Raw genomic sequence first — 14498 nt, 5'->3', positions numbered from 1 at the left:
GTAGTTATTCCTTCATTAGAGATTTTTAGGAAACTTCTTCCTTTCAAGAAGTCAGTTAGTATGGTATAAATATCATGGATTATATACTGTAGTTTTCATCCTAAAAAAATTTACAGCAGAAGAGACTGCGTAAGTCAAAAATCAAGGGTTAAAGCAAGCTTTGCCTGCGACTGCTAAAAAATCCTGGCTAGGCAGCCTTTCTAAAACTTGTATTGCATTTGCTTTAGCAAGGTTTGCTTGCGAAGTGCTTGACACACGAAGGAAAACACTGGCAGCATCGTCCAGTGCAGGCCTGGGTATTTCATGTGCAGTTTTACCTCCAAGCTGACCTTGGAAGCAACAGTGCTCCAGGTGCAGGACTTAACCTGTCACTGACGAAAGAGCTTCCAGCAGGACCCTTCCAAGGGGTCCCATGCTGGAATTTCAAGGCATCCCAAGCAGCTATGCAACCTAGGCATTCACAGCAGTACCATCACACCAGGTCACAGCAAGAGCTCGCTTAAATCTAGTATCTTGCTTCTGGCAAGAAAACAGAGCCCGAGAGGATGTGGCAAGATGCCACAATAGCAGTATATAAGTTTAGACATCCTCTCTTTGCCCTCCAACAGGGGGGGAAAAAAAGCAGAGAAATGAAAAGCCTAACAAATAAAAAGCTAAAACTTCAACATCAGTAAAGCAATTCTTAAACAACAGTTAATTCATTTGATTAACTGAGCGTCCCAAGGACCAAAGCAAAGACTTTTATCAGAATTCATTAAGGGACTGGACACCTATTAGGCTAACATCCCTAATTAGAGTTAGTGACAATATCCCAAACTATTGTCAACCTGTATGAGAAGACAAAAGCCAGACACCAGGTGCTTGGTTCTAAGAAATTGTGCAGACAAATTACTCAACTGTCCACTCATTGACAAAACTCACTACATCTGTGAGATTTAGTACCACATTAGAAAACCTTTTAAACATTGCTTTATGTGGGGCTCTTGATTAATAATGTGCTTTCCTTTCCTCAGTGAGCTGACTACAAGAGAGCAGTTAGGAGTAGTGGGATTCTGATCCTGAAGCAAGGATTGTGGTGAAGTTGTCCACCAAACATCAGGAATTTCCTGTCCATTTCGAACCCGACACACACACACATTCAGACTTTTCTTTCTCAGCAAGGATTGCCCTGCACCTATCTGAATTGAATCCCATTTATCTCCCACTACCCTGCTGCCCTGATACTCACTCCCTAGTATTCCTTTGCAATATCCTTTACTGGATGTACCTGTATAATTTTGAATAAAACGCAGAGTCTAACACAGCCACCAGAACTAGCAACTCAGCCTTCCTCAACTCAGCTCTCACCTCCAAGCCTTCTCAGTGTGATCACGCAGCAAACCTGATCGGTGAACTGATCTGACTGAAAAATAGCCTAAAACAGGGGCGAGGGGCACACATTAGCAGAATCAGGTCCCCGGTCTGGTTTGCTGCATGACCAAATAGTTCTGCGAGCGGAATGGTGGGGCAGGACAAGGACGGGAGGGAGGAACTGGGCAGAGAGCTCAATTTTTTTTAGCAGCAGTGCTAGCTTCAGAGGTCTTCATTAAACTGCAGCTGTAGATGTACTGAGTGGAAGCTGAGGCCCCCATATCTTGTAAAACTCTAGAAAAAAGGCAATGTACAGACAGAAATCTAAAAAAACATAACAGGTAATTTGTGCCGAGAGGTGACAGAATGGAAATCCCTTCAGCAGGCCCGACTGTCCTATCTTTGTGGCATTAAGACATTTAGTCTTGAAGGTTGTTAAACTGTGTTTACCTGGGGGACATGGGCCATGTGTGGCGGATTGGTATATGCAGGTTGAACATGGGAGGGATGGATGGTGAAGACTGTTTGTTGTGCTGTAGGAAAACTATTTTGTGGAGACTGCGTATTGGAGCCTGGCGTCATGGAAGGTGGGGTTGGAGCTAGACCTGCATGGTAAATCGCCGACTGCTGCTGGGGGTTTGCCAGGTGGAGTGCCTGAGCAGCCTGATGCTGATGATGCTGCAAAAAAGATTAAAAAAAAAAACCCAGTAAGATGAAGGCTTTGGTCTAGAAAAGGTATACATTCTTAGACAAGTTTGCAGAATAAAAGGCTTGCAAAACTGCTCTTGATATTGACTACCTTAAATGGCAGATACAAGTATTATCACACCTACGGGAATGATGAAACTCATTTTTTGCCCTTGCACTAAGAAGTCGTATGAACAGAGGCCTGGAAAATGGATATATTCACTATAATGTAGGAGCCAGCTATAAACAGGAAGGAGAACCTGCAACCTGGGGGTGGGACACACTTAACCACTACATTTACAGCAGTCCATAATCCTTTCTAGCGACTAACACCTGCTAGCTTCCTTAAACTAGACCATGAGCCGACTACCTTTTGACTTCTAGGCACTGCAAATGGAGAAAAATGAAATATCATTTTACTCTCTCCCTTCTAGGGAACAGAAGGAGGATCTAGACAGCTCCTAAAAGAAGTCTGCCATGGAGAATTTGTTCAGACAACTCAGTTTTATGATTTTTCCTCTTAAGACCCATCTATCAATGCAAAGTAACAGATTGACACAATGCCTTCTAGGGAAGGGGCCAAGTAAAGTTTCCAAACATTCCCTCTCGAGGTACCTGCACGGGGCTAGGAGCAGGGTGGCTTCCAGCATGTTGGCTTTGCTGCTGGCCAGTCGGTGTGGCAGAAGGCTGCGGATGCGGAGGATGCGGATGCAGGGTAGCATTAGGGTGGGCATACTGCTGAGCAAGTGAGCCAGTGGAAACTAGGATGAAAAAGAAAAACGTTCAATAACTTGCACAGAATACGCACCAAATCATCTGCTCTTGAAGATTTCACTCCATCATACCGTAAATCTATTCCCTCCCCCGTCTAAAAAATAACATTTATCTTAAAATTGCTGAGTATCTTACCTTGTTTTCATGTAGTTTGTTTTTTCAGGAAAGTATAAATAACCATAATTAGACAGTTCATCTTCCCTAGTCTGACAATGTAACAGATACTTCTTATATAAGAGCAATATTTCAACTTTTGTTTAGTCAAACAGACAAGTTTAAAATATCAAATTTATCATTTCCACACAATTTAGTTTTTCCTGAAGTATACCTTAAAAAGGTGTTACAAGCCATTTTTATTTCCACCATCCAAAAAATTCTTTGGCCTTATACCTGGCTAACCTCACCATGCTACTCTTCTGGAAATTGCTCACAGCACTGTCAGTGTAAGGTATACACACTACATGCATAGGTAGGAGCTATAGGGTCAGCATATACCCAAAAATCTAAGAAAACTAAGGCTTCCTGAGACCAAGTTTTTGCTGAAGCCAGCATCTTATCCTAAACTACCATATCTTTCTCCTCAAAACCAATTACAGATTCTTTTCTGGATCACCACCATCCACTGAGCTTCTCGACATTGCTATGAAATTCTTCATTCCTTGAAACAGTAGCAAATTAGATATGAAATTCCATAAAAGGAAAAACAAAACAATAACAACGACGACAACAACAAACCCAACACACACACAAAACCACAACAACACGAAACTTTCACACAAGTGAAACCACATCTGTCGCTACAGCCGTATCGGTCTCCAACAACAAACTAACTTCAACGCATCCTCCTTGAGGAGTCTGCCCTGTTTTGCTTCAGAAATGCTCAAACTAAATTGCTTTTTTGATTTTTTTCTGAATGAATATAAGAAAATACGAAAAGCCACAAGAAAAGAAAGACTGCTCTCAAACTCCAAGCATTTCACTAGAGAGCGAGATGCTGAGGAAACAAAGCTGCACTGTCTATTCCCCTACATTGCTCTTAGATCTTGGGTAACATCCAATCCACAGCTGGCAAATCCACCTGTGCAGGTGGTAACACGCGCTGCACTCTGCAGTATCCCGGCTGTCAAAACTGAGGCCAGTTCTGCTGCCCACAGGGATGAAAGGGAAACAAAGCAACCATCAACCTGCTCCTCAACCTGTGCCGTGCGACTGCTGCTTACTCCTCCAAGTAATTTCTGACTAAATTTAATTAATTTTTACTATCAGGGTTACAGCATTCTTACAGGGTTTGTTACACAAGAGAGCTTGATGGCCATATGCAGAGCCTCTCTGCAGCATGTCTTTACAGGTAATTTTTTTTTGAGGTGGGCTGGTTACAATGTTTTTTTTCCCTTTTCTATTTTTTTGGTCTGAGTAAATCATCTGGAAAGCAAGCACAGGGTTTGAGAGGGAAAGAAAAAAGGGAGGTAAAAGGAGAAACTTTAAGGGTAACTGCTACCCTGCAGACACCTCCCCTGGGTATCTGTGGCTAGTGACATGCAGCATCTCTGCACATAACTGTTGGCTGCAGGTTCTGAAGATTTTCACCGTGCTGGACTACAGTGTTCCAATTACAAGAGATCTGCCCGAGTGTATAAAGGATAAAAAAAAAAAAAAAGCAAGAGATGAACAGAGAAAATGGCCAAAAAAGGAGCTGCATCTGAAAGCACATTGGCATTCAGCACGAGGACATGCAGCCACGTGGTGCTCTGCTAACTGGCCTTGCTACATTACTACTCTATGCACATATTGGTTTTCCTCCAGTTTGGCTTGCTGTGAAGCTTACACTCCTAGAAAACAGTCAAGCTCACACACGGAATCTTTTCACTTAGCTGAGCCCTATACACATGAGCCTTCTGCATTAATCCTTCTAATTTAATTTAATGCCACCTTGAAAGCTCTACGAACTCTTCAGTGAGCAAAGGGTCTAACAGGGACGTGCCACTCCAGCTCCACGTAGTTCTGCAGAGGATCTTCCTATGTGCTTGCAAACCTAAATCCTTTCAGACTGAGTCTTAGTTTGAGCCTATCATACTTTACATGATAAACCCTCACGTTCAGCATTTCTCATGGGGAGAATTTTTTCGAAATTTAGCCTTCAATGTTTTCTATTTTCTTTTGCAAGATTACGTATCTTTTGCCACAGCACTTGGCTTTTCATATCACTATTAAAACTTATTTTGCAGCAGCATCCCCAACAAGTTCCTATTCAGACACGTGTCAAGCATTATTCCTCGCTACAAAGACTAGGTGAAAACGATCGGTGGAAACACAGACCATTTTTGCAGCAGAAGTTCATAGTTTCATCGAGTGGTGGAATTCCTCAACCTCACGGTTGTACAGCACTGAAGGAGGCCAGGAGCACGATCTTCACCAAAGCAAAGACACGTGAGGACGGAAGGACATGCAGGTTTGCCAGGGGCTCGCTGCAGACATCTGCCTTCCTCGGCTCTCGTGGCAGTGCCAGCCACTGCCCTGGCTCTACGCTTACTTCAGCTTCTCCATTCAAGAGGTTTTTAAACGAACATGACATTAATTGCAGGTTGTAAGAGATCCAAGGCCTCCCACATCCTGCCACACTACTTGGTAAGAGCCCCGGATACGTGGTGCTCCCTTAAACCATTGGTGCAATTTCTCTTGCATTTCTTTACAGCTAAGAGAAAAATAAAATTATTCTGAAGTAGATACATTATGCAATAAGACTTCACAATGAAGAATTTCTCTCTTAAGAAACTAAAACCCAGAAATAGTACCCCTCTTCCCCCCCTTTTTTTTTCTCCCTGTGGTATCAGCTCCTCCACAACCTAGACTGGCATTTAAAGGAATTTTTCAAGAAAAATTTAAATTAGAAATTCAGAATTTTCATTTCCATAACCTAGACTGCTGCAATAAGCTCTAACTTGATGCCAGTTCAGATGCTGCTGCAAACTATGTTTTAACAGTAACATTTAAAATGCCTTTTAGAAGATGTTATCTGCAGACTTATCCCAGATAATACAGATATTGTAAGGCAGTCAAGGAGGCTTCAGGAAGAGCTGGAGCAAGTTTGAAATTAAGTGCACAGACTCTGTCAGCTTAAAACCAAAGTTCAAATTTAACTCTGGAGGTTTACAAGGTTCCCCATGTTTACCTAGTGTAGTTAAGAGCTCAAGGCAAATAAGTAAAATCTGATGGATTAGCCTGCCCGTGAAAGGGGTCTTGCAAAACAGTCAGGAGAAACTCACCCACTTAGCCACAACTCCAACACTTTCACTGTAACTCTTCCAGGAATTTTCTTTTCTCCTGCTCATCAAAACAGCTACTCATATCAAGTAGGAAACGAGACAAGACAGGGTGAGAGGGGAGGAAATAAAAATCACAAATTATCCAGTTTTCCTCAACGTGTCAGCACTTCAGAGATTGCCCTGATGGCCACTTAGTATCCAGGAAAGAGCTGAGCAAGCCCTAGGAAGGGACATAAAAGCTCTGCAAGGCTCGTAGGTCTAAGTCATGACAGCTCATCTGAACTCCAGGGAAAACACACCACTTCTCACCCTCTACGCCGTGGGTTTCTCTTCCCAGAAACACTCCCCGGGCTAACTTGCTTCACTCCAGCACCTTCTCATCAAGCAGTTTACTGACACGAGATATTAACTGAACTAGCCACTGACCTTGGGAGGATACACAGCGAAGACAAGCAATTCGGTAATGCAGTGAGCAAAAACAGGTGCATTTGATTACCAAGTTCAGCTCTACAGAAGTGCAACCCTGACCGTCCTTCTGAGAGGTAAACGAAAAGAAGTCACCTATCAACCTCACAGCTGACATGAAGAGGTCAGAGCAGCAGAAATCAGGTAGCTCTCTCAGTTACAAGGGCACATGCAGAAATCGTATCGTGTAATTTCATATTTTCCCTGGTAGAAACTTCAGTGCTGGTCAATGGCCATAGCGGTCAACACCCAAACATCAAAGCACTGAAAGTTTATTCTCAGGAACCGACCACAGAACAAACCTGAATTTAAGACTATTGCCAGACCCAGTAAGATGGTGAGGATAACTACATTTAAAAGACCTGAATGGTAGGAAGCAAAGAAATAGCAATGTTTCTTTCATATTACAAACATTTGCAGAAGTCATTTTATACATGTAGAGTGGACTTCATTTAAAAGAATATCCACTAAAGGAACGAGTTTATTCAGATTATTTCAGTGCACCAAACCTGAGCATAGCACAGGCCGACCTCCTTCTACAGTGGTTCACACAAATGCTTTTCTGTACAAGAAACACACAGGAAGTTCGTTCCAGATTTTGGAAGGACAAGGGGTAGTTCTCATATCCCTCTTGCAGGAGGTAGCTCAAGAAGGAGAGAAGGAAGCCTGGCACAGGTTGCACGGAATCACAGACACAGCAACGGGTCTCACTGCAGGACAGGAGCCAAGGCCAAACAGAGACAACCTGGAACTGCAGCCTCTTTCCCTACAGCTTGATGACACCTATAGATCATCCTGTAACTACCTTCCCACTCAAAGCCTGACCAAAAGCAGCTTCCTCAAAGCAAAGCTCTGGGTAAATAGCAACGTAAAGGGCAGAATTTTTAATTATTCACCTCTCCTGGTACTCACATGCAACTGAAGCCTGGATTAGCACCTAGAGTATGGAGCACAACAGCCCCTCTCACGTTTCTAAACCCACCTGCAACTCAGTTCCTTCCAGGGGCTCCGAACTCGGGCCACAGCTTCCTAATGAGACTACACCTAAGATATTTTTCCTTTCAGGATATTGACTAACTTGCAGGCTTAAAATCTCATTTGAGCTATGAAAGATAGGAAGCAAGGCAGCTCACCTAGCTTTTAAGCAGAGATTATCCACACAGAGCACTAATCTCTGAATGTGGAGGAGCGACAAGGTAGTCAAGTTAAAGACTATTTACTATGCAAAAATGCATTTAAACATCTGACAAATCACCTTTTGTGGCAACCTAATTCCATTCAACAGCTTCATTCCCCTGTCCATTGATAGGAACCTTCCTGTGTTTTCTATATACTGGTTTGGTGCAAGGAAACTTGTTCCCTCAACACGTCCCATTCCTTTAACATCTATTCTTCAGAAAGTGCTTTTCTGTACAATCAAAATTAGTACAAAAAACCCAACTCACTGGCAAAGTAGAAAGAAGGGCCTGTCTCCTTGCTGTATGGTATTTTGGGACATGCTGAATTTGGGAAATAGAAAGGTAAATTAGCCTCTTGCCACGTGCATACTTCTCGTCTTCTGGATAGGTCAGCATCTGCTTTTTGTTTTTGTTTTTGGTATTTTTTTGAAGATTGTAGATTCATGCAGTTTTTTTTTTATTTATTTACTTAGATGCTATTAGAGCTGGATATTTAGTTTTACAACAGGGTGATGATGAAACCACTTGAGTCTCAGGTAAGCCTTCCTTCTGAATTGTGACTTCAGCTCTCAATTTAGTATTAACACAAAAATAAAGTCTATGTCAATTAACGATCTATTACAGTCCACTGTAATGAGAAAGTTAAAATATAGTTACATTAAAACACAAATTGGCCCCTTGCTTTTTCACTATACCACTGGCATTCTTAACAGTTCCAAGACACCTTTGGTGACTGGTTCACTCTTAGTCCCTGGAGAATCCTTGGAAGTTTATATTATATCCACCATTGTACTATCGGGGTAATAGAATTTACTCTACTGCTGAGACAGAAACCAGATAAAGTTAGAGACAATACCAGACCAGTAAAACATATGCAGAAGGGAAAAGGGAAGGGAAAGTAGGGACAGGAATGAGAACATAAAAACAAGAAATGCATCTGTGTAAAACCAGGGTCTGGTTTTGCAGAAGTTTGCTTTTAAACACAACAGTTTTTCAGAGGACTCCAGTTATCCAAAACACAGGCAATTTAGCTAGACGGTAAAACTCTTAGGAGTTAATTGTCACAGGAATACATCCACCTGCAGCTTAGGTACCCACATTTGCCACTGACACCACAAGACAGACTCGTAGCTTTATGCTACACACATTGAGCAGCCTAACTGCAAACCCCGGGCAGTCAATTCTAGCAGCCCAGGGATGCCAGGACGATGGAGACCCCGCAGAGCCAGCACCTCAGAGAGACACAGGGGCTCAGGATGTCAAACTCCAAAACCAGCGTGTAGTTTAGCAGGGTGAGAATGACAGATGAGCATTAAGGTATTTGTACACGACAGGTAAAGGTGCGCGCTCCGCTCGGCTCCGGCAGCACGTGCGTTTCAAACTTCCCAGGATTAAGACATTTAAATGGGTCACATCTCCAGAGGTTACAAGCTGAAGTGTATAACAGACGGTCTTAATGTCTGGCTGGTAGACAGGATGAAAGATAGTTGTTTGAATACTGTACTTCCCAACTGTGTTTTTATGGGGGAAAAAACCCAACAATTTAAACATTCCTCTGTCATATGCTTAGACACCATGTTAGTGGCAACACAGCTTAGCTACCCTGCTGCTCTCTTGAGCTCTTGTTAACTCCAGTTTGTGAAACAGAAGCAGGACATACAAGGACTGACAAAGAAACCCCAGAGGTGCAGAAATATCCTGTTAAACAGTATTAGACAAACATTTTGGTTTTGTTTTTAACTGAATAGTTGCATATCAACAAGTGTAAGTCACTAAATTTTTTGGACTGAGATCTTTCTTCATAAGACCCGAAGGAAAACAAAAAATATATACTTTCAGCAGTCAGGAAAATTCACTTAATGGATAAACAGGCATGTTTCTTCATTGACAAGTAATTCCTATTTGCCACAGATTTTTACTTCACTCAAACCATTGATGAAGATGGAGTTTCAGATCTCACCAGAAAATATTTCACACCTTAAGAACACTAAGCAACTCCCCCAACCCTCTCATCTCAGTGTGGTTGTCCTTGCAGACATCTTCTTTCTACCACATGCATAGAAAAAAAAAACGGAGTGAATTTTGCAAGAGTTATCTCAAAGAAAGTACCAGCACGTTGAAGGCTAAGAGTATTGTAACCCACTTAATACTGACAACCGTGGAAAAAAAAGAAAAAAAATCAGATCACAATTTTAAAGAGCAAAAAAAGGAATCGGAGAACTCGATCGAGCAAATGCTCTAGAAATCAAAAGCAGCAATGGCTGTTGTTTCTCACTCCATATTTTCTATCAGTCTTAAAAGAGGACCAGATCAGATTCAGAATCAATGTGTGTTGGTATATTTAACTCAGAGATGCTGTGGGCAAATGTAAGATTCCCCAAACACTGAATGTAAGTTGTAGATATGTTTCACATTACTGTTCAAAGCTATCTAATACCACCCAGTGAGACTATGAATGAGCCCCGTAAGTTGCCCTTTAGCAATCTGCTCCATGAGCAGCATGGAGTCATCACCTTAAGCAATTCTACATCTTTTTCCAAGCAGGAACATATTGATAAATGGAAGCTGAAGTAATACATTATAGATGGATATATTTTTGTGGAAAAGCAACCAGTCTAGGCAAGGTCTTCAAGAATTCTGCACGTGGAAGACTTGCAAAAATGTGAATTGAGACTGTGCTGCACTACAGCACAGTCATGCGGTGTGTGGCTAACTGAAAATCTCACAGGTTAAGGCACTGTTGGGCCAATTCTTGTTAGACCAGGCAGTAAACATGCCTGCACATGGCAAGAACACACTCTCACCCCATGAGTGACACATACAGAGTTGTTCATGATGCTGCACCAGTATCCAACTGGTTTGAGCGATTTCTACAAGAATTTCTAGGACTTGATCATTTACTTGAAAGAAGGGGAAACATCTAGAAGAGTCACCAAGCAGCTGTTGAAAGGAACACAGGAGCATGTGCAATTTCTGTCAAATGAAGCGCTCTTGGAAAAACAGCATTTAATCATGTGGAAAGAAATACCAAACGATTTTTCCAAGTTTGACTCGGCTTCTATAGTGTGCAGTGGTAGGTAGTCACATACCTACAACAGACCAGCTGCAAAACCAACACAAAAATGCACAAAATAAGAACAGTCATAAATTAGAGCACCAGTGGAAAAGCGCTGTACAGAGATTTGATCAAAGCCAACCAAGGGAAGAGGCTTCAGCACTACAAAACCCACAGGGTATGGAAGATAAGGATGGTGCACAACGGGATATTGCTAAGTCGTCACACACATCCATTTTGAATGAGATCTCAGAGATTATCTCATACCTGGTTTTATTTCAATTAGGATTTGAGAGGAAAGTTTTCACCAAAAAAGGTCTGAAAGCCTTTGATCGTTCACTTTATCTGAATTCTATTTAATCTGGTGAAAAAGCAATTGGAAGATCTGTTTACACGAACACCTCATGCACAAGAGTTGAAAGGATCAAAGTAATACAATTAGCTGGACCTGTGGGTGAAAGAGACTTAAGCTCTGCAAGTAACTTCCATTTCAGCTTTATTACAAACGAGCTGAAATGTTCTTCCTCCAAGTGCCCAAAAATGTTTAATATCTGTTATTATTTTTGTTTCTTAACTATGTTTATCATACCACTGCAGAGGTCTGACAGGAGGATGTTTTCAGATGAGTAAGACACAGACTTGGTTAAATCAGAATCAATTCTGTACTAAACTTCAGATAGATTCTTAGGCTTGCAAGTTTTCATGATACATAATGGGCATCCATTAAGTAAAACTAAGCACCGTAAAACATACAAAGATGTCTAAAGGTACAGAAAATCTTTTATTAGATTCTAAGTCAATAATATATGTGACCGAATAAAAGTCTTCCTCAGATGCTATAACAAGTATCGAAATGCCATGTTTTCAAGAAACCATCTGCTATTTTGACATTTTATGACAATTTCCAAATCTTTTAGCAGCCTTGGATCTACCTGCTTCAAAGCATGTTATGCAGCAAGTTTTTTTTTTTTTTTTTTTCTTTCCTCTGAATTGGGTATTGATTTACCATACATTTATAGTGCTTTAGTGTTCTTCATCATATTATACTTTGTCACAAGGTAACCCATATATTCAGGATTTCACTGTAAGTGAAATATGCCCATCTGGTAATGCTGGAGACTTGTTGTCAAAGTCAGAGCAATTACATGAGTTGTTTCATACGCTTATTTTCTTGACTTACCAAAAGAGAAAGGTAAGCAATACAAGTTTTATTTTGCTTAAACAGCAGCTTTCATACTGTTAATAATGCTAGTAGTATCATAAAGACAGTATTTCATTAGTTGTCAGAACTAAAGTCAAGTTTTGAAACTGAGACCATAGCCTTGCAATAAAACCAGTCCTAATTATAATCAAGGAACAATCAAGGGATGTTGTATCAAGGGCATCAAGAGAACTTGAACAAACTTCTTTCAGCAGATATTCTTTAGCAGCTTCCCAGGTTGAAATTTCATCTTGGTCACTGGCATCTTACTGAAATCAGCATACTTGAGTTTTCATTTTAACCAGGTGGCTCAGTTTTCAATGATCTGCTCATCATATGATTTATAAACCACATCTACTGGTGTAATCTGAATGATACCCATGTTTGAAGCTTGAGATTAAAGATATCCCTGTGCAATTTAACAACTTAAAAAGTTACATATAACACAAAACGTTTCCTACCATACATAGCATGCGTCTGTTCATGCGCACCATACTGTGTTGCAGAAGAAGATACTAAACCAGGCTGTGCATGTGTTGGTGGTGCCATCATTCTAGCGTTGCCCTGTATTACAGGGCTATAAACATGAGGGTGCTGCATTCAACAGAAATAAGAAAAAAAGCAGACAGTTAATTGAAGGACTGATACAAAGAAAATCATCTGATCAAAACAGTAATTACATATGTAGAGACAGAGTGAGCTTCCTTTACTAAAATGCAAAGTGAACTAAAGATTTTCATCATTAACACAATTGTTCCTAAAGACATAAGGGCTAGAAACCAATAAAAAAGCAACAGTGTGATTAATTTCTGCCACTCTAATTATGTAGCAAGCTTATATACATAATTATATACCCATTCAACTATATATGTACATTCAAAAGCCTTTAAGTAACAGGGGTAAACCAAACAGTTAATTTTTAGAGGGCAGGAATTGGGAGATTCCCTGTCTGTGATCTGAAAGGAATCATTTCTGTCCTTTTAACAGAGTAATAATAAACCAATAGTTTCAGTACCAGTTTACCAAGAGGAAGCACCAGCTCCCAAACTGACTTTACCCTTTGTCCCAGGCTTTAAACCCATGACATCAAGACCAAGTATTCTCCAGAACACATTAACTGCTCATTGTGGCTTACTGGAGGCAGAAGACTGTATTTAGAACTGAGCCATTTACTTATTTCTGCTTTGACTAAGCACACAAACCAAAGAGATGCTTACCTGAGACTGGTAGTGTGGCACATGCTGCACAAGAGGCTGATTAGGAAACTGCTGGGGACTATATGCAACATACTGGGTCGAATAAGCTGGTGGCGTAGCTACAATTGGCGGGCCTGCGGCCGAGGCAGGATGCATCATGGTGCTCTGATGATGCTGGTCTTGCCGTTGCTGGGGCATATTTGGTACTACAAAGCAAAGAGGACCTCACGTTAGAAACACAGGGTGAAGGGCAAGGGTCCTCCTGAAAGATTTTGCATTAAATGCGACTGTGACAAAGTGGAACTTTTGCATTCTCCGCCTTTAACCACTGTACTGGAGTTCTACTGCAAAGGAACTGCATGAAAAGGGGCTCTCCTGTTTAGCTTTGTGCATGACCTGCTTTTTCATGATGTAGGGAAGGGATGAAGGGAGAGAAAGACTGACAAGAAGCAAGAACAGAAGAGAGAGGTTTTATCGGAATACCTACATTAATCAAATTTGATCCTGCCCTCGTCAAAGGGCTTAATTTACCCTCTAGGGCAACTGTTCCATTGACTGGAGAGCTGAGTCTATGAAAGTTACTTGTGCTCATGGCTGTGGAGAGCAGAATAAAAGCCTCTGTGCAGCCACAGATTTAGGCATTCACCTCCTGAGCTCTGTGCTGTGCCTCGGGATAGCAGAAAGTAACTTCGAATCATCGTCAACACAGAAGGGGACAAACCATCCTATAGGAGAAAAAGGACTAGGAAAAAAATAGACGGAAGGAAAGAGAGCAGAGCACTGCAACGTGGAACTACCTGAGCTACCCTGAGAAGAAGGCAAACCAAAAAGTCCCACAACGAGGCACTCAGACTGATTTAACCTATTAAGTAACAGAGCAGGATAGTTCAAGGAAAACTCCACCTTGCTGCAGTGAAACAACAACTAAAAGCTAAAGTAACTCAAGCACCTGTAAGCGCCACTGCAGTGTGCAATGCAGACAGACCCCTTAGAGAGAGGAAAAGAGGGCAACATTGAAGGTGTCACTAAATTCACTCCATAATTATATTCACATTGCAAATCAGCAATAGAAAAAAAGCAAAACAAAACACCTGAACAGTAGTGAACAGCACTGAACCCAAACACATGTAGTTCCTTCACAGCCTTGCTGTGCACAGGATGGATATGCAGAAAACTGTACTGAAACTTTCAGGAGACCTGCCTCACCAAGCAAATGAGAATGTTTATCAATATACATTTGATAAAAATAATCAATATTACCAACCAAAAGACTTCATGAATCAGGCTACTGGATTGTTAGGGTATTTTAAAACAGAAATACATTACAGT

The 14498-nt window shown here is 41.3% G+C and overlaps 1 protein-coding gene across 14 annotated transcripts in view; it reads right to left on the bottom strand.

Annotated features, from left to right (window-relative positions):
- Positions 1-14498, bottom strand: part of ATXN2 (ataxin 2) — a 52167-nt gene that overhangs the window by 3199 nt on the left and 34470 nt on the right. For 12 of the 14 annotated variants that reach the window (XM_088525090.1, XM_088525093.1, XM_088525091.1 and 9 more), the window contains 5 exons: positions 13191-13375; positions 12435-12567; positions 7985-8038; positions 2653-2798; positions 1801-2028 (listed from right to left, as the gene is read on the bottom strand). In XM_088525090.1, the coding sequence (XP_088381216.1) occupies positions 1801-2028; positions 2653-2798; positions 7985-8038; positions 12435-12567; positions 13191-13375 (746 nt within the window). The remainder of the gene's footprint in view (positions 1-1800; positions 2029-2652; positions 2799-7984; positions 8039-12434; positions 12568-13190; positions 13376-14498) is intronic. The other 2 variants (XM_088525097.1, XM_088525098.1) reach the window with 1 other exon arrangement.

This window comes from Tinamus guttatus, unplaced genomic scaffold, assembly GCF_059628265.1.
Source record: "Tinamus guttatus ecotype Peru unplaced genomic scaffold, ASM5962826v1 Tinamus_guttatus_pri_ptg000223l, whole genome shotgun sequence".
Lineage (NCBI taxonomy): Eukaryota > Metazoa > Chordata > Aves > Tinamiformes > Tinamidae > Tinamus > Tinamus guttatus.
This window is presented reverse-complemented; position numbering and strand designations above follow the sequence as displayed.